This window comes from Cynocephalus volans, chromosome 4, assembly GCF_027409185.1.
Source record: "Cynocephalus volans isolate mCynVol1 chromosome 4, mCynVol1.pri, whole genome shotgun sequence".
NCBI lineage: Eukaryota > Metazoa > Chordata > Mammalia > Dermoptera > Cynocephalidae > Cynocephalus > Cynocephalus volans.
Genome location: NC_084463.1, coordinates 114,819,571 through 114,839,941, shown reverse-complemented (window position 1 = coordinate 114,839,941; position 20,371 = coordinate 114,819,571). Strand labels below are relative to the sequence as shown.

The 20,371-nt window shown below is 32.7% G+C and overlaps 1 protein-coding gene across 1 annotated transcript in view; it reads right to left on the bottom strand.

Moving 5' to 3' along the window:
- Positions 1-20,371, bottom strand: part of PDE3B (phosphodiesterase 3B) — a 202,326-nt gene that overhangs the window by 23,209 nt on the left and 158,746 nt on the right. Inside the window, exons 6-11 of the mRNA XM_063095336.1 lie at positions 11,242-11,452; positions 10,431-10,504; positions 6,313-6,471; positions 5,402-5,532; positions 4,361-4,472; positions 2,383-2,496 (exon numbers count right to left, since the gene is read on the bottom strand). Coding sequence (XP_062951406.1) covers positions 2,383-2,496; positions 4,361-4,472; positions 5,402-5,532; positions 6,313-6,471; positions 10,431-10,504; positions 11,242-11,452 — 801 coding nt within the window. The remainder of the gene's footprint in view (positions 1-2,382; positions 2,497-4,360; positions 4,473-5,401; positions 5,533-6,312; positions 6,472-10,430; positions 10,505-11,241; positions 11,453-20,371) is intronic.

Here is a 20,371-nt window from a genome sequence, read left to right as displayed (position 1 = left end):
TCAATAGATGCAAAAAAAAGCATTTGACAAATTCAACATCCCTTCATGATAAATACTCAGAAAATTAGATATAGAAGGAAAGTATCCCAACACAATAAAAGCCATATACGAAAAACTCACTGCCTATGGGGAATCATCCTGAATGGGGAAAAGCTGTCATCTTTTCCTTAAGAATGGGAACAAGACAAGGATGCCAACTCTCACCACTCCTATTTAACACAGTATTGAAGGTACTATCCGGAGCAATCAGGGAAGAGAAAGAAATAAAGAGCATCCAGATTGGAAAAAGATGAAGTCAAATTGTCCCTCTTTGCAGATGACATAATCCTATATATAGAACAACCAACCTAAAGACTCGACATAAAAACTCTTAGAACTATAAATAATATCAAAAAAGTTACAGGATACAAAATCAACACACAAAAATCAGTAGCATTTTTACACTCCAACAATGAACTAGCAAAAAAAGAAATCAAGAAAGCTAGCCCATTTACAATAGTCACCAAAAAAATAAAATACCAAGGAATAAATTTACCAAGGAGGTCAAATATCTCTACAATGAAAACTACAGATCACTGTTCAAAGAAATTAAAGAGGACACAAAAAGATGGAAAGACATTCCATACTCTTGGATTGGAAGAATTAGCATTGTGAAAATGTCCATACTACCCAAAGCAGTCTACAGATTCGATGCAACCCCCATCAAAATACCAATGACATTCTTCACAGAAATAGAAAAAACAATCCTAACATTCATATGGAACAAAAAAATATCCCGAATAGCCAAAGCAATCCTGAGCAAAAAAATAAAGTCAGAGGCATAACACTACCTGACTTCAAATTATACTACAAAGCTACAGTAACCCAAACAGCATTGTACTGGCATTAAAAACAGATACTCAGACCTACGGAATAGAATAGGGAACCCAGAAATCAACCCACATACTTACAGCCATCTGATATTTGACAAGGGCAACAGGAGCATACACTGGGGAAAGGACTGCCTGTTCAGTAATAACTGGTGCTAGGAAAACTGGACATCCATATGTAGAAGAAGGAAACTAGACTTGTACTTCTCACCCTATACCAAAATCAAATCCAAATGGATTAAAGGCTTATATATAAAAGACCTGAAACTAAAACATAGGGGAAACACTTCAGGAAGTAGGATGGGACAAAGACTTTATGAACAAGACCCCCAAAGCACAGGAACAAAACAAAAAATAAACAAATGGAATTATATCAAGCTAAAAAGCTTCTGCACAGCAAAAGAACAGTTAATAGAGGGAAAAGACAATCTACAGAGTGCGAAAAAATATTTACAAACTCTGTATCTGACAAGGGATTAATATCCATAATATACAAGGAACTCAAACAACTTAACAGTAAAAAACAACTAACCCTATGAAAAATGGGCAAAGTTAGTGAATAGGCATTTCTAAAAGGAAGATATGCAAATGGCCAACAGACACATGAAAAAATGCTCAACATCACTAAGCATCAGGGAAATGCAAATCAAAACCACACTGAGATATCATCTTACGCCAGTTACACTGGCCAGTATCAAAAAGACAGAGAGTAACAAATGCTGGCAAGGTTGTACAGAAAGGGGAACCCCTGATACTGTTGGTAGAACTGTAAATTAGTGAAGCCATTATGAAAAACAGTATGGAGGCTCCTTAAACAACTATAGACAGAACTGCCATACAGTCCAGCAATCCCACTGCTGGGTGTATAGCCAAAGGGATAGAAATCATCATGCTGAAAGGATACACGCACTCCTATGTTTATCACAGCTCTATTTACAATAGCCGAGAGTTAGAACCAACCTAAATATCCTTTGATGGATGACTGGATAAGGAAAACATGGTATACTACTGAAATACAATGGAATACTACTCTGTCATAAAAAGAAATGAAATTCTGCCATTTGCAGCAACATGGATGAACTTAGAGAAAATTACGATAAGTGAAATAAGCCAGGTACAGAAATAGAAATGCTGCATGCCACTCATAAGTGGGAGCTGAAAAGAAAACAAACAAAAAAAAGAAAGATACAATAACCAAATAATTCCTTCAGTTTTTGAAAGGAGAGAATGGAAGTGAGACCACCAGAGGTGGGTAAAGGGGAGGGAAAGAGGGGGTTAGCAAGAAATTGGTAAAGGGCCACAAAAAATGTTTACAATGTGTAATGATAAAATTAAAATAAATAAAAAATAAAAATTTTGAAGTCATTATTATGCATCAAAACTTACACAGTCCTTTATATGTACCAAAGATTACATAATGAAAATTTTAAAAGAACAGAGGAATTGAAATGAAACAGCTTGATTTATCATTCTTCATCAAATAATTAAAAGAAAAATTTGTAGAAGGAAGTACCTGTTTCATTTCCTGTTCCATGATCATTGTGGATCTGCTGTAAGCCAGGAATTGGCCGTGTTGTCAGATACCAAACGGCATGTAGGACATCTGTGGCATGTATACGATTGTGATCTAAAATCACGAAAATGTTTTATAAAAATGATTATTCTGTTAGGTTTGACATAGGGTATTTAAAAAGTACAAGAATTTTCTAATCATACTATATTCTCAAAAATAAAACATATGACAGAGCAATTTCCCACAACTGTATTTTGTCCCATCTATTTTTAAAGTCTCTTGATGTGTTAAAAATTTCTCTTTTAAAATCTTTTGCATATAGTATGAAATTACAGTAAATCAAGGATAATTGAAAGGCACAGAAGAATTTTTTTAAGTTTGCAGTTTTGTGGCTTTTAAAAATATCATGTAGTATCTGGATTATGGAGATACATGTTTGCACACATACAGCTTTTGCACACAGAACATTTACGAATTCTGAGTACTTATACTTTTGCCCCAAAAAAGATGAGAAATACCTATCTCTCAGGTTTGCTATAAGGATTAAATGCTAAATGATATGTGAAAGTATCTAGAACAGTGTCTGATTACATAGTATATGATCAATAAAACACTGGTTTACTGAAATATCACCAAGTGAAACAGCAGTGTGGCATAGTATAAAGAGTATATGCTTTAGAAGTCAGACCTAGAACTGAAACCCAGCTTTGCTATCTAGAAAGATCCTTGAGTTTTTACTTTTCACCTGTAGATGGTAAAAAATACAACCTTTCAAACAAAAATTAAATGAGATAACCTAGATTAATGATTATGGTCACAGCAAATATCAAATAAAAATTCAACACTTCAACAAATATTTAATTAATACTTACAATATAGCAATAGCAGATGACATAATACTACATGTTCAGACTACAGACATGACATGATGTCAATCCATTATAAGCTTAATTATTATTAATATAATAATCACCTTTTATTGACCATCAACTATGTGTCACAAATTCTGATACTGTGCTTCATATGAGTTATCTTATATAATCACCTTCTGTGGGGTAGGTACTATTGTTATTCCCATTTACAAATTTGTAAACTAAAGTTTAGAAAAGTTAGGTCCAGGAACTATTTTCTTAATCAATATAGCTTAATTGGAGCTGACAGTGAAAACTGCTTAGCACCTATTTCTTTTCATTCCACTTCCCTTGAAGACCATCTTTAAGAACCCCTATATTCCAGTTATAAAATTCAATCACTTTTTAAATGCACACTTTATAAGTAGAAGTTACAGTATGTATAACTCACCTTAAATTATTAAACATCAGTATTAATAAGTTATGCTAATTTAAGAATAATTTGCTCTCTACTTATATAATTAATTTTCCAAAAAATGGTCCATATGGAGGAAAACTGTAGAATGCATCGACACACAAAGAAAGCTACATCTTTTCCTAATGTGAAATTCAAATTATATTCAACCATAAAATCAAATAGCCATTAAAAATTATTCCAAAAATCAAAACATAGTTAAAAACAGAAATCCTACACATAAATTTTAAACATTTCTAAGTGAAGAATTTTCTGAAACTCTTGACTTAATATTACCAAACATTTAAAAAGATAAGGTATTCAGACATAATTATTAACATAGAAAAACATATAGTATGTAACAATTAAGTGAAAAAGCCAATTATAAAAGGTGTCAATATTATGATCCACTTTTTTTACAAAAAATAAATGAAGTTTGTTGCTCTAGGATGATAGAAGTTGATACATAAAGAAAGTCTTGGAGGATATATACCAGAATATTAACAGTATCAGTTAACCCTTGGTAGTAGGATACAGATTTTCTTCTTAAATCTTTAAAAAATTTTCCAAACATGTAGTTTAAAAATGTTTAAGGGACCATCCAAAGAGAAAGATAAAGAGTTTCAAAACCAATATTATTTGAACTTAAATAATAAGATACATTGATACTTACAAGGAATGTCTCGATAACCATTTTCTAATGCACGAAAATAGTTCATGAATTGTTGAGTGGGAATTTTAAATATTTCCAATAAACCAGTGTCTTGAAATAAGATATACATAACCTAAACGTCAATTAAAATAAAGATCACTTTAAAATCAGAATTTCTATTTTTACTAAGTATAATGTTTTGTAATTTGCATTTAGTAATGTTAACTATGTGTATGTCTTTAAGTTAATAATTTGTTAAAAAGTTCCCCACAATTAATTCTTTCCAACAAAATAAGACATCATCCTAGTCTCTGAAACCAGAGAAAGCTTACCGTACATATACTTTTTAAATTTTTCCATTCTTCCCTTTAGCTTTTTATTAATAATTTACTGAAGTGCATGTGAATTCTATTCTAGTCCTAGGTGTTAAGAAGTCAGAACAATATCATTTTTATCACATTTTTGTCCTTAAAGACTTATAAACTTATATGTCCTCCATATAATTTATCCTTATAATTTTGCATTTAATAAATAAGATATTAAAAGAATTACTTCGGAAAGGTTAATCTGATACTGTTATGTGGACCCACTAGGTAAAACCTTGAGTCTGGGTGGTAAAATGGAAGTATTTTTCCATGGTTATAGTGTGAAATAAACCAATTGGCCCTGGGTAAAATATAGGGAGGGCAAGTGAAAAAAATAAACTTTAACTTGCAATTAAGAAATAGATCACTTTTCAACCTCAAGATCAAGAAAAAGTAAATCTTTATTACTTCTTTAGCCTAAATTAAATCCCATTAGTATGGGCAAATAAACTACTTTTCATCTGTACTTATTACATCTATCTAAGTATATAATATACATATAATACATGTATAATATATGTATTTCTTTTACTGAATATATGAATATATTTGTGTTTTTCTGAATAAATAATTCAATGAACAATATCTTTGGTGAACTAGTACCTAAACTAATATTATATGATATTTAGATCTTACTTTTTATAAAGATTTGAGAAAATTTTATTTATACTAAAAAAGTAGAGATTTGAAAACAAACCTGACTGAGAATCCTTCCTGATTTCTCTCCCATCTTTTCTACAAGTTCAAAAATTTGAAAATTCCAGTTGTTCATCTTTTCTATTAATGAGTCATAATCTTCTATTAAAATCAGGTCCAATGGTGCTTCCTGTTCAATTTATACATATAGGGGGAAAAAACCAAAAACTTTACTTTACCTTTTATAAATATTGTTAAATCCACACACATCTAAATGAGAACACTTAAAACTGAACATTAAAAAATGGTCAATACTATTTTCTATATACTCTTATCTGTACTTTCTATTTCTTCTCCTTGTATAGTGCTTTCTTCAGACAACTATAAACATGTCTTGTGGCCATCAGAAGACTTATTAATCTATACATTTCTTTTATAAATAAAAATATTAATTTTCCAAATCACTACAGAAATGTAAAATACATTATTTTAATTTTAGAAGTTGAAGGTATCAAAGGGTAGGAGAAAGAAATTCATATCCTTATACAGACATTTATTACTAGGATAACTTCCCAACAGAAATGGATGGGTTTTTTTTTTGCAAAGTTTAAATTTTAAACTTTGCAAACAAAAAAATTTCTATTCTAAGATTATTTTCATTGTGTTTTAGTGACTGTGCACATGTTCTCTGTACTTTAAAATATACAATGAAGAAAATATCAGAATAGAAAATAATAGATCTACTATGAGACTAAATAAAATGTGTTCACTTAAAAATGAATATAGTTTGTTGCTTTAGGATGTTAGGTTTAGAACTAATTATTTGTAACCCTAGCACTATTTTACTTATAGTAACTTCCCAGTAAAAACTTTAAAAATATTACATTAAAAATCTTGTTCTGGGCAAAAATAATGAAACCAGTACTAACTAGTATTATATTCCACCTTAACATAATTATATTGAAAGTTTATCTTTTACATTTGGTTGCTGTTCATTCTGTGCTTCTTCTGTTAGGTGATTATCACTTTCCAAAAATAATTTTCTACAGTCTCTCTTCTCTGTTTCCTCTTTTTGTTGAGTTTCCATAAAATTGAATGATTCTTTTGAGAAAATGGTGTTTTCTTCTTCACCTTTCAAAAAATATATATAGTAATAAGAATAAAATTTGCTCTATACAGTTTCATAAGAAAAAAGGTTATTTGCCAAAAATATTTAGATAAAGTGAACCATAAAGGAGTTCAATCTAAATTATTTAATGATGCCCTTAATGTGTATTTTGCTGGACTATTTTGTCCATCTACCTTGTCCTCAGACAACACAGACATTTCACCTAGTAGACTCACCTCACATATCTCCTATACATCAAAGAGGAGAAGAGTTGAAATTCTTCATAAAAGTGAGAAACACTAAAAGTAAGTCCCTATCCAGAACTTTCTTACCAATCTGATATAAACAATTTCTAACATCTCTCAATTTTAGATATAAAAAGTCGAAATTCATAATTATAAATGACGAGATTAAGCCACTTGTAAAACTTAAACCACAATGTAAATTGTGAGTTATTTCTCTGCCAATGTGATTAATAATATTCATTTTCTCAAATGACATAGAAAAGGGAAGCAGCATTGGTAGCCAAATAGTATTCATTCACACGTTCACATTCATTCTATTTGTAATACCCTAAATGGGAAACTTTCCAAAACCTAATGAAAGTAGATTAAATAAATAAGTTGTGGAATAGTCACAGAATTGAATACTGCAGAGCAAAAAGAATGAACTATATTATGAACATATATAACTATATGGATGATTCTTAAAAATATAATATTCAGTGAAGGCAGCCAGGCAAAAAGGTAGGTAGATACTCTGTGACTCTTTATGAAAAATTCAAAACCATATCAAAACTGGTACATATAAGTTCTGAAAGACAAGATCATTTCCTTTTAGGTTTATGGCTGGAAGGGGGTATGAAGGTACATACTGAGGTGCTGATAATATTTTGTTTCTTGATTTGGGTGCTGACTGCACAGTATATAGAAATTCATCAAGCTCTAAACTCATGATCTGTGTACATTTCAATATGTAGAGTTTAAAAAATTTTTTTTGAAGTAAAAAGAGTTCTTAATAGTATTTCTTTTGGAGTTGAATTTCAGAAGAACTAGGTTCAAATCCTGATTTTTGTATTTAATAATTACAAACATTCCCCCCTGTAAAATGTGGATAATAACAACTATCTTACTAAATGTTACACATACTAGGTGACAGATAAATGCTAGTCAAATCTGAACCTGACACACTGAAGATAACAAAAAATATAATTGATGATGATCAGGAAGTATTATTTACATTTAAGAAATGAAATTTGGAAGATTCAAGTATTTTTGGTACGTTAAGGCAGTAACTATAATGATATTCTAAAAGAGCAGTTAATCTAAGTATGTTACAGGATTTACTTTTTAATGGTCTGAACTCCTAGTAACTATATCTTACACATGATAATAAAACCAGTTGAGATAAATGTACCTATTTCTTTTCCAAAGATGTCCACAACAGTCTTATCCCACACACTTTTCTAATTTATTCATGTTACTCCTCCATTAAGAGAGAGCATTTATTTACTAACTCCCTGGAATCTTAACAGACCTCACAACTGCTTTAATTAACATTATATGGGGCCGATCCCGTGGCGCACTCGGGAGAGTGCAGCGCTCCCACCGCGGGATCGGATCCTATATAGGGATGGCCGCTGCGCTCAGCGCGCAGTGCAGCCGGTCACAAAAAAAGACAAAAAAAAGAAAGAAAACATTATATGGCAGAAGTAACACTTTGCCTGTTCTGGGTTGAGCCATTAACTGGACTGACAGCTTCCACTTTCTCCTCTCTTGGAATCCAGCCAACAAATTAGAAGAAGCCCATGGAAAAGCCATATTTAGATGAACTGGTCAATAGCCAGTAGACACATGAGTAATCCATCTTGGAAATTCAGCCCAATCAGTCCTTCAGTTGACTGTCATCCTGGCCAATATCTGACTGCAATCATATGAAAGTTCTCAAGTGAGAATATCCCAGCTGAGACTAATCAATGAATAAACTGTTATTACTAGTTTGAGTGTTTTTATCATAAGAAAGTACTGGAGTTTTTCAAATGCTTTTTCTGCATCCACTGAAATTACCATGTGGGTTTTTTCCCTTTATTCTATTATTATGTTGTATTACATGGATTGATTTCCAAATGTTCAGCCACCCTTGCTTTCTTGAGATAAATACTACTTCGTCGCAGTGTTACTTTTTGATATTGCAGGATTCAGTTTACTAGTATTTTGCTAAGATTTTTGTGTCTATATATATATATGGGATATTGGTCTGTAATTTTCTTTCTTTGTGATGCCTTTGTCTGGTTAAATAGTGTCAGGGTGATTCTGGTCCCATATAATGAGTTGGGAAATTTTCTCTCCTATTTTTTGAAAAAGTATGTGAAGGACTGGTTTTTGTTTGTTTGTTTCTTTAAACAACCCTTTAAAGTGTAAAAAACAAGAAACTATTGAATTGCACACCTTAAAAGGGTAAATTTTATGGGATGTAAAGGGACTGATACAAGCCTATAATCCTTGGAAGAGATTATTTCTGGTTTACCTTCTTCCCTAGGGTGCAGCATTTCAGTTTACCAGGTTGTCCCTACCATGGCAAGCCTTCAACTCCAATCTCTGTCTCCCTAGTCCCATGCAGCTACCAAAAGGACTGCTTATTCTATCAGTTACTGGCCCCTTCGGAATTGGCAAACACCCTTTGGTAGCCTTATACTCCAAGTTCACTTTCTTGGGACTTCTATTGGCCTCCAGGTCTTGTACTAGTAATTTTGAGGAGTTTGACAGTTCTTCAATGACGTCAAGTAGATTTTTTTTAAAAACGTAGTTTGTCCAGCTTTTCTAGATGCTGTCAGGGGAAATGTTGGCATGAGTTACCTAGTTAACTATTACTGGTAGTTTGAGTCATCAATTTTTTTGAAGTTGTAAAACAACTATAATTATACTATTTCTTGTTTGAGGATATAAGATATTTCAGAATGATATAATTAATCAAATTTTAAAACAACTCCTCTCTATGCCATAAAAAATTTATGCAAACCCTTTTTGGCTTAGATTGTACAGTATAAATTTCAATGTTAATATAAATAATTTCACTATTTATGAACACTAGGCATAACCTAAGAAGACTACATTCATTTGTACAGCACATTTTTTACTCTTCAAAATACTTTCACCATCTATTATTATAATTTGTTCTTAATAATTCCTCTGTGAAGTAGGTAAAAACATAATCTTTTAAAAAATTTTTTATTAGTTTTATTTATACATATTTATGGGGTACAGAGTTGACTATCAGTATTTGTGTACAGTATGTGATGATCAAATCAATATTATTAGCATGTTCATCATTATAAATCATAATTATTTTTTGTGTCCCTTACCCAGTTACTGTCTATACCCCCGTCCCCTCCCCCTTTCCCACCTCTAGTAACTATAGGTCTGTTCTCTCCTTCTGAAAGTTCAACACTTTCTTATGTTCTTTCTTTCTTTGTTTCTTAGCTCCCACTTATGAGTGAGGACATGTGGTATTTCTCTTTCTGTGGCTGGCTTATTTTACTTAACGTAATTTTCTCCAAGCTCATCCATGTTGCTGCAAATGGCAGAATTTCATTGTTTTTTATGGCCAAATAGTATTCCATTGTATGTATATACCATATTTTCTTTATCCAGTCATCCGTCGATGGCCATTTAGGATGGTTCCAACTCTTTGCTATTGTAAATAGAGCTGCAATGAATATGGGAGTGCAGGTATCCCTTCAACATGATGATTACCATCCCTTTAGGTATATACCCTGAAGTGGGATTGCTGGATCATATGGTAGTTCTATCTGTAGTTGTTTGAGAAATTTCCATACTTTTTCCATAATGGCTGTACCAATTTACAGTCCCACAGTGTAGAAGAGTTCCCAGCATTTGTTATTAAACCCTCTCATTTATCCATTCTAAAAACATTCTAAGAAATCGCTCTTAAATTCAAACACGTATGACTTGTGCACTCTCACCTGGTTTTCCACTATGGCAGTCTGTACCATCCAAATCAGATGTTGAAATATATTTCAGTATTTGATGTCCACAGCTTGTAGAATAAAGTAGATAAAAATATATGATAAATGAGGTAAATTTTTTTTTTACCTAAATATAATTAGATGATCTGTTGAATATTTAACCAAGATCCCAACTGCAACACATCCTAATATTCCAATCTATAATCTTAAAAGGCTTTATCCTAGAAAGCATCTGTGTGTCCCTGAAAGAAATAACATATTTTGACGGGGCTGGCCAGTTAGCTCAGTTGGTTAGAGCACCATCTTGTAACACGAAGGTCAAGGGTTCAGATCCCTGTACTGGCCAGCTGCCGGAAAAAAAGGAAATAGCATATTTTGCTTTGTACTCCATTAATATTCATAACCAATAAAAACAAAACCATTTTTAAAAAAAGAAAGAAAATCAACATTGGAGTCTGAGGTAAACCCTTATTACTATCAAAGCAGAAATGAGATTAAACACCATATACTGGGTATTATGAACAGCCAGTAAAGTAGTGTATACTAAAATAATTCTCTCTATATTCACTGATATCTTACAATGGGAAGAATACCATTATTTCACCTCAGGTGGAAATGATTTAATTAGAAAATTAATAATAGCACTGAAATGAGAAAATGTTTATTTATAATAAAAACTACTAGATAAATAAAGAGGATACAGTGTTCATCTATCATCTAGTTAAAATACAGAACTAGAAAACTGGTAATACTTTATTAAAACAATCTACATTTTGAATCAGAAATAATAAGCAGTTGGGAAACTTACCTGTTACACAGATTGCTATCAGAACTTCTAAGTTGCTGATAAAAATCTGGTGTACTGGGTACATTGCCCAGAGATCTATGTAAAATAACACTTGGCTTAGTAAGAAAATCAGTAGTATCAGGAAATTCTATGGTTGACTGATTACTTAGAGAGCCAGCAGTCACTGGTCCGTGGCTAGGAGAATTCACAGGATTCAGGCTGGGGAAAGCACCTTAAAAAATTAAAAGAAAGGAGACAGGTAAATAAATATAAATGTCTATGTGTTTATTGTATATGTTTGTGTATTTATAAAGAGCATCTTTCTTCCTTAAAGAAAGCAAAGTATTTACAATTAAATGATAAATTTCTACATGGGGCTTCAAGACATTCTAGAATTTAAGCAATGTTTATCATATTTGTCATCATCAATGACAGTTGAGTAAACATCCTCTGGCAAAATAGTATACAACAGGTAAATATAAAGAGTATGAATAGAATGTATACACTATGTGGCACAAATTTTCCTTATTCATATTGGTCTTTATGGTTCACATTTTGTGTTCCTACCATCTTGATTATCCACATAAGGAAAGCATCCTACCAAATTTTATTGAATTTTTTCCAATTCAGTAAAATTTAATTTTATTAAAGAACAAAAGTTCTTAATAGCATTAAGCAAGTTGAGGATATGATAAATTTATATGCTAACACAATGGAAGATCCCTTTAAAAAATACATTCAAACTTTTACAGCTTATTCATTCATTCAGCAAATATTTGAGAGCCTACTATAGCAATATAGAAATAGAAAATGTGCTGGGTTTCACAATGGAGAAAAAGATACCATCCCTGCAACTCAACAAATCGGGAGTATAATGGAGAATATACTCTATTCTCCATTATTATTTTTTTTTAAAAGTGCTAAGTGCTAAAATAAGAAAACAACAGAGCTTCAAGAACACACAGTATGAGTCTCTGATCCTGTTGATTTTTTCCAAAAATCTTTGCTGAGTACTTTGAACTAAGGCAGTCTGGGTATACCTGGAGAAAGGTAGGCAGATTTAAAATTTTATTTGGAAATAAAGATACAAGTAAAGTATGATTCAGAGAAGAAAGCTCTGTTACTGTTAATTACTGTTATTTACAGTATTTAAGGACCAGCAATATTTTAAGGCATGATGGTAAGCACTTCTGGATGTGTGTGATGGTATCAATTTTGCTAGGCCATTATGGTACCCAGTTGTTGAGTCAAGTTGTTTAGTCAGACACTAGTCTAGATGTTGCTGTGAAGACATTTTTTAGATATGAATAACATTCAAAGCTGTAGATTTTTAGTAAAGCTGATTAATTTGTATTATGTGGGTGGGTCTCATCCAATTAGTTGAAGAGAAAAGACTGAGGTCTCCCCAAGAGGAAGAAATTTTGCCTCCAGACTGCCTTCAGATTCAAGACTGAAACATCAGCTTCAGCTGGAATTTCTAGCCTGCCAGCCTGACCTAAAAATTTCAGATTTTTCTAGCCCTCACAATTGTGTGTCAATCCCTTATATACTCTCTTTATATATCTATATGTCTATATACCTACAGACATATATGTATATACCTATAGAACATATATTCTTTACCTTTTGCCAATTGATAAGTAGAGGACATTGTGCTTTCACATCTTTGTTTCTTGATTACTAATGAAGTTAAGCACCTTTCATGTTTGTATGCCACTTGTAGTCTCTTTTCTGAAGTACTCGTACAAGACTTTTGCTCATTTTTCTATTAGGTTGTTATGACAGACAGACTATAAGGAAGTCCCATTAATCCCTGCCTCCTAGTGTTCATGTCTTGTATAATCCCTTCATGCTGAGTGTGGGTAAGTCTGCTTTGCTTCTTATCAACAGAAGAATGATGGGAAGTCACTCCCATAATTATGTTAGGTTATTGTCACCATCTTGCTAGCAGACTAACTCTAGAGATTCTCCTTGCTGGCTTCATGAAGTAATCAGCCATATTGAGGAAGAACATGTGACAAGGAACTGTGGGAAGCCTCTAGATGTTGAGGGTGGACTCCAGCCAATAGCCATCAAAAAGCCAGAATCAAAGAAAATGAATTCTGATAACAACCTGAGTGAGCTTGGAAGCTGATTCATGCCTAGCTGATCCTCCAGATAAGAACACGGCTGAGCCAACACCTTGATTACAGCCTTATGACATCACAGGCTGAGGACTCAGCTAAGCTCTCTGTGGACTCGTGATGCACAGAAACTGCTATATTTGTGGTAATTTGATGTGCAGCAACAGAAGATTAATACAGTTGTCTATAATTCCTCCAATGACTTACAATTCTTTATATAGCTGAATTCTAGTTCTTTCTCAGATTTTATATTTTCTTTTCAGTTCTTTTTATATGATTTTTTTGATAAAGAGAAATTGTTAATTTTTAGTAGTCAAATTTATTCTTGTAATCCCATATGGTGAATATTTTTTGTGTCTGATTATGGAAATCTTTCCCCGGTCTAAAGTCAAGAAGTATAAAAGTACTGCATGTTTTTCATTAGATTTATCTCTAGCAATCAATAGATGGCTTTTCATGTTGCTGTAAGTGGTGTTTTTATTTTGTTTTATTTTATTTATTTAGGCAGCTGGCTGGTACAGGGGTCAAACCCTGGACCTTAGTGTTATCAGAGCTATGCTCTAACCAACTTAGCTAACCAGTCAACTCCTATAAATGGTGTTGGCTTTCATTTTCCAATTATTTCATTTTCCAACAGTAGAGAGTAATACAATTAATTATTATGTATCCAGCAACCTTGCAAAATATTTTTATTACTCATTTTACTATATTTTTATTCATGTAGATTTTCTATTTATACAAAAAGGTAATATACAAATAAAGAGTTTACATCTTCCTTTCCAATATTTATTCCTTTTTATTTCTTTATCTTTTCTTAATTCACTGTCTAAAAATTCCAGGAAAATGTTGGAAACAAGTGTTGATATTGGACATCTTTATTATGTTTTTAAAGTCAGGAAAAAAGCGCTCAACATTTCATCATTAGGTATTAAGTTTGCAATACATTCTTGGTAGATACTGTTTATCAGATTAAGGATGTTCCCTCTATTCCCAATTTACTTAAATTTTTAAATTACAAGTAATTATCAAATTTACCAAATAAACCTACATCAAATGCTTTCTTTATATCAACTAAGATTACCATATGATTATTCTCCTTTATTCTATTAATGCAGTGTTAAATGTTAAACACACTTTACATTCCTGGAATACTCCCTGAAATGGTCATGATATATTACCATTTTAAACAAGAGAACTTCAAAAAATTTGTGCAAAGTAGAATTAAAAGATATTATGAATCTTTCCATGAACTTTTGGAAGTACCCTTGTATACTGCTCAATTCCATTTGCAACTTTTTTGTTTAGGGCTTTTGTATCTCTATTCACACGAGATGTTGGCCTCTAATTTTCTTGTAATGTCCTTGTCAGATTCTGGTATCAGGGTTATACTAGTCTCATAAAAAAACTGGTGTTTCCTCTTTCTCTTTCATTGAAAAAGTTGTATAAAATTGGTTGTGGTAGGCAGAAAAATGGCCCCTAAAAATATCCATATCCTAAACCACAGAACCTATGAATAGGTTACATGGCAAAGAGATATTTAGGTTGCAAATGGACCTAAAGGTTGCTAATCAGCTAACGCTGAGATGGGCAGATTATTCTGGATTATCTAGGTGTACCCAATGAATCACAAGGGTCCTTATAAGTAGAAGAGAGGGGCAGAAGAAAGAACCAAAGACACAGCAACATAAGGACTCAGACTGACATTGCTGGCCTTGAAGATAGAATAATGGGGCCATGGGCCGAGGAATGCAGGGAAACTTTAGAAAGGCCTCTAGAAGCAGGAAAATACAAAGGAAATGGATTCTTCTGTAGAGCCTACAAGAAAAACACAGCCCTGCTGACACCTTGCTTTTAGCCCAGTGAGAAAAAGTTCAGACTTCTAACCTCCAGAAAATAAATTTGTGTAGTTTTAAAGTCACTAAGTTTGTGGTAATTTGATACAGCAGTGTCTTAGTCCATTTGGGATGCTATAACAGAATACCATAGAATGGGTAGCTTATAAATAACAGAAATTTATTTCTCACAATTTTAGAGGCTGGTATGTCACAGATCAAGATTCCAGCATATCTGATGTCTATAGAAGGCTCAGTCTCTGCTTCAGAGATGGTGCCTTCTCATTGTGTATTTATGTGGCAGAAGTAGTTAGCTAACTACCTCAGACCTCTTTCAAAAGGGCACTAATCCCATTCATGAGGGCTCTGCTGTCATGACCAAATTACCTCCTAAAGGCCCCATCTCTAAATACTGTTGTATTGGGGATTAGGTTCCAACATATGAAACCTATGGGGAGGACACAAACATTAAAACCATAGTAACCACTAATATACTTTCAATGGATATGTCTATTGTAGACACTTCATAAAAATGTACTCATACACTTTGTGGTTTTTTTGTTCCTGGCTTATTTCACTTAGCATAATGTTTTCAAGGTTTATTCATGTTGTAGCATGTATCACTACCTCATTCTATTATAGTGATGAATAATATTCCATTGTGTAGGTAAACCACATTTTGTTTATCCATTCATTATTGGGTAGTAATTTAGGTTGTTTCTACTTTCTGGCTATCATGAATAATACTGCTGTGAACATTTATGCACAAGTTTTTGTGTGGACATATGATTTCATTTCACTTGGGTATATATCTAGGAGTGTAATTGCTGAGTCATATGGTAACTCTGTGTTTAACATTTCGACGAATTGCCAAATTGTTTTCCAATGTAGCTATAATATTTTACTTTCCCGCCAGCAATATATGAGTGTGTTAACTTCTGAACATTTTTATCAAAACTTGTTATTGTCTCTCTTTATCATTACAGATATCCTAGTGGGTGTCAAGTGATAGCTCATTGTGGTTTGGGTTTGCATTTCCCTATTGACTAAAAATGCTGAGCATCTTTTCATATGGTTATGGGCCATTTGTCTATCCTTCTTTGGAGAAAATCTATTCAGATCTTTTGTCCATTTTTTAATTGGGTCGTTTGTCTTTTTATTACTGAGTTGTAAGAGTTCTTTATATATTCTGGATACAAGTCTGTTGTCAAATATATGACCTGTCAACATTTCTCACATCCTGTGGATTGTCTTTTCACTTTCTTGGTGATGTCTGTTGAAGTACAAATTGTTTTTAATTTTGATGAATTCCAATTTATCAATATTTTTCATTCACGAACTATGCTTTTGGTGTCACATTTCAAAACACCTTAAACTCAAAGTCACAAATATTTTCTTCTATGTTGTCTTCTATAAGCTTTATGGTTTTAATTTTTTTTTAATAGGATCCATTTTACTTTGTTTGGCTACCAGTTCATAGTTCCAGTATAAGCTGTGAAATGAAAGCCTTTTTCATAATATGCACTATTTTTATTTATTTTTATTGTATATATTTAAGAGATAAAACATGATGTTTTTATATACACATACATAGTGAAATGGTTACTATAGTCAAGCAAATTAACGTACTCATCATCTCATACAGCCAGCTTTTGGGGGGGGTGGGGAAGAGCACCTAAAATCTATTCTTATCAAATTTCCAGTAGGCAATACAATATTATTTAACTATAGTCCTCATGCTGTACCTTAGACCTCTACACTTATTTATCTTACATATCTACAATTATTAATCTTACATATCTACATCTTCCCATTTCCACCCCCCACCCCACCTCCCCGCCCCCAGCCCTGGGTAATCACCATTCCACCGTTTCTATATATTCTACTTTTCACTCTGTTTCTATATATTCTACTTACCATTCCATCCTGTTTCTATATATTCTTCCTTTTTTAGATACCACTTACATGAGGGTACTGCAAAAAGTTCAGGGAAAGATTCATATTATCTTCTAATTCAATTTTTCCCTGAACTCTTTGAAGTACCCTTGTAAGTGAGATCATATGGTATTTTCTTTTTGTGCCTGGCTTATTTCTCTGGGCATAATGTCCTCCAGGTTCATCCATGTTGTCACAAATGACAGGATCCGTTACAGCTGAGTAGTATTCCATTGTATATATGTACCGCATTTTCTTTATCCCATTCATCCATCAATGGACAATTAGGTTGCTTCCATATCTTGGCTACTGTAAATAATGCCACAGTGAACATGGGAGCACAGATGCCTCTAAGAGGTACTAACAATTTCCTTTATATATATCCAGAATAGGGGTTGCTGAGTCATATGGTAGTTTTATTCTTATTTTTTTGAGGACACTACACTGTTTTCTGTAATAGCTGTACCAATTTACATTCCCAACAGTGTACAAGGGTTGGTTTTCTCCAAACCCTTGACAATACTTGTTATCTCTTATGATTTTAACTTTTACATTTGAGTCTATGATGAATTTTGAGTTAATTTTTGAGTACGATGAGAGGTAGGGTTCCAAATTCACTCTTTTGCATGTCTATATCCACTTGTCCCAGCACCATTTCTTGAAAACACTGTTCATTTCCCATTGAATTATTTTTGCACCCTTGTTTAGAATCACTTGAACATAAATGTAAAAATTTGTTTCTGGACTCTCAATTCTGTTCCATTGACTTGGAAAATCCTTATGCCTGTACCACACTGTCTTGATTACTGTAGATTGGTAGTTAAGTTTTAAAATTTGGAAGTGTGAATCCTCTAACTTTTTATTAAAGAACTGTGTTAACTATTCTCAGACCCTTACATTTCCATATGAATTTTGGAATTAGATTGGCAATTTCTACAAAGAAGCCAGCTGAAGTTTTGATAAGGATTGTGCTGAATCTAGAACAATCTGGAGAATACTGCTATCTTAACAATATTAATTTAGTCTTCTGTTCCATGAACATGGGATGTCTTTCCATTTATATAGGTCTTCTTTAATTTCTTTCAACAATGATTTATAGTTTTCACTGTAAAGGTATTGTACTGTTTTATTAAATTTATTTCAATGTATTTTATTCTTTTTTCCCCTTCCCTTTCAACTTTGAAGATATTTTATTCTTATGCTAACTATAAACAGAATTATTTTCATAATTTCAGTTTGGGATTATTCATTGATAGTGTATAGAAATAAAGTTAATTTTTGTATATCGATCTTATATACTGCTACATTGATAAACTTGTTTATTGGTTGTATAGGTTTTAGTGAATTTCTTAGGATTTTGTATATAAAAATCATGTCATCTACAAATATAGTATTACTTCTTCCTTTCATTCCTCTTTACCTAATTGCTCTGGCTAGAACCTTTAATCCAATATTAAGTAGAAGTGGCAATTACTTCATAATTATTAACATTATTTTGTAAATTTATAATTTCTAACTATTTGTATTCTCTTTGGTGAGATACTATTGTCATATTCTTCTTAAATACTTCAAACATGGTTTTCTCTTTCTGTAAACATATTTATAATAGCAAATTTATAGTCTTTGTCTACTAAGTCTAAAAATCCAAGCCCTTCAGAAAAATTTTTTGTTGGCTACTTTTTTTCATGTCCATAGCAAAACATTTCTTGTTTCTTTGAATGTTTCATAATTTTTTGTTGAAAATTGTACATTTTAGATAAAATGTGTAACAACTATGGTATCAGATCCCTCCTATGACCAAGGTTTATTATGTTGCTGACTTTTTGTTTGTTTTCTTCTTTCTGATTATTTCCTTAGTGACTTTCCTGGACTAATTATCTAGATTCTGTTTTCTTTGTGGTGTGTAGCCACTTACGTCTCTGCTAGATTTTTGTTGTTGTTGTTGTTTTAAGTTCTTGATCTTATTTTTAAGCTTGGCTTCTTAAGAGTCATCCCTGGGTGAGTGTAATTTAGAGATTAGCCAACAATTAGTCAGTAGATTTCTTTAAATGTCTTATCTATATGTCTTCTATCTTTTGTCAAGGGAATCTGTGTGAAAAGACACATGTTCAAACTTCAGGTGGCTTATAAGACAGTCTTAGCTTTCACTTCCTGCTTGTGCAGGGCCTAAAGGTCAGCCAGAGATGAATGACTTTGAGCCTTCTCCTTTCCCAGATCCTTCTTGGGCATGAGTTCAGCCTTGTACATGTGTGCAGACTATTAGATTCCAGGAACATGTCAGTGCTTTCCAAGTTCCCTATGGTCATCTAGTTAGGATTTTCCTTAAATTCTCAGTCAATGCTTATTTGCCACAACTGAAATCACAGCCTGAGACAGTCACAAAGTTGTCAGCATACTGCTATCATCTTGGCAATGCCTGGGAGTAGGATTTTTTTTTATTTTTGTTTTGTTTTGGTGAGCTGAGCTATGAGCCACAATACCAGGAGAATAAGAAATTTTCCAGGGAGATGTAAGTTTGGACAAAATATTTACTGAGCTCTAGGAATGATGCTTTTAATGGGGTTCCAAGAGAGGTCAGACCTATCCAAATGGCTGCAAAGCTGTTGGCTTTTGACTACTGTACCACCGAGCTGGAAAAAGAGGGGGAGAAAGTGATGCACCAAATTAAAATGTCACAGAATCCTCTGTCTTACCAAGGTTCAGTAGTTCTCTTGGATAGATGACCTCTAGCTCTTCTGGCTTTTGTTAAGTTCCAGACTTCTGAAACTGTTTTGCACCTATTTTTGTTGTTTTAGTAGGAAAGTGAGATCCTCCCTTTGCCATTCCAGAAATTGATCTCTTTATATTATTTTAATCCTTTGAAACTCATTGAGATTTGCTTTACAGTCAAGCAAACAGTCTGTTGTGATAAATATTGTGTGTTCTTAGAAAAATAAGTATCCTATGATGGCTAGGTGTAGTGTTTTATAGTCAGTTAAATCAAGTCAGTTAATCATGTTCAAGTCTCCCATATATCTATACTATTTTGGTCTGCTTATTCTACTAGTTAATGAGAGTTAAAGCCTCCAAATATGAATATTGATTTGTCTGTTTCAACCTTTAATTCTATCAATTTTTAGTTCATGTATTTACTGCTATGAGATCAGATCTATCTGTGTCCTTATATTTAGAGTATGCTCACGTAAAGAGCTTATAGTTGAGTCTTGTATTTTTAATTCAGTCTGACAATATTTGTTTTTTAATTGGAGTGTACAGTCCAAT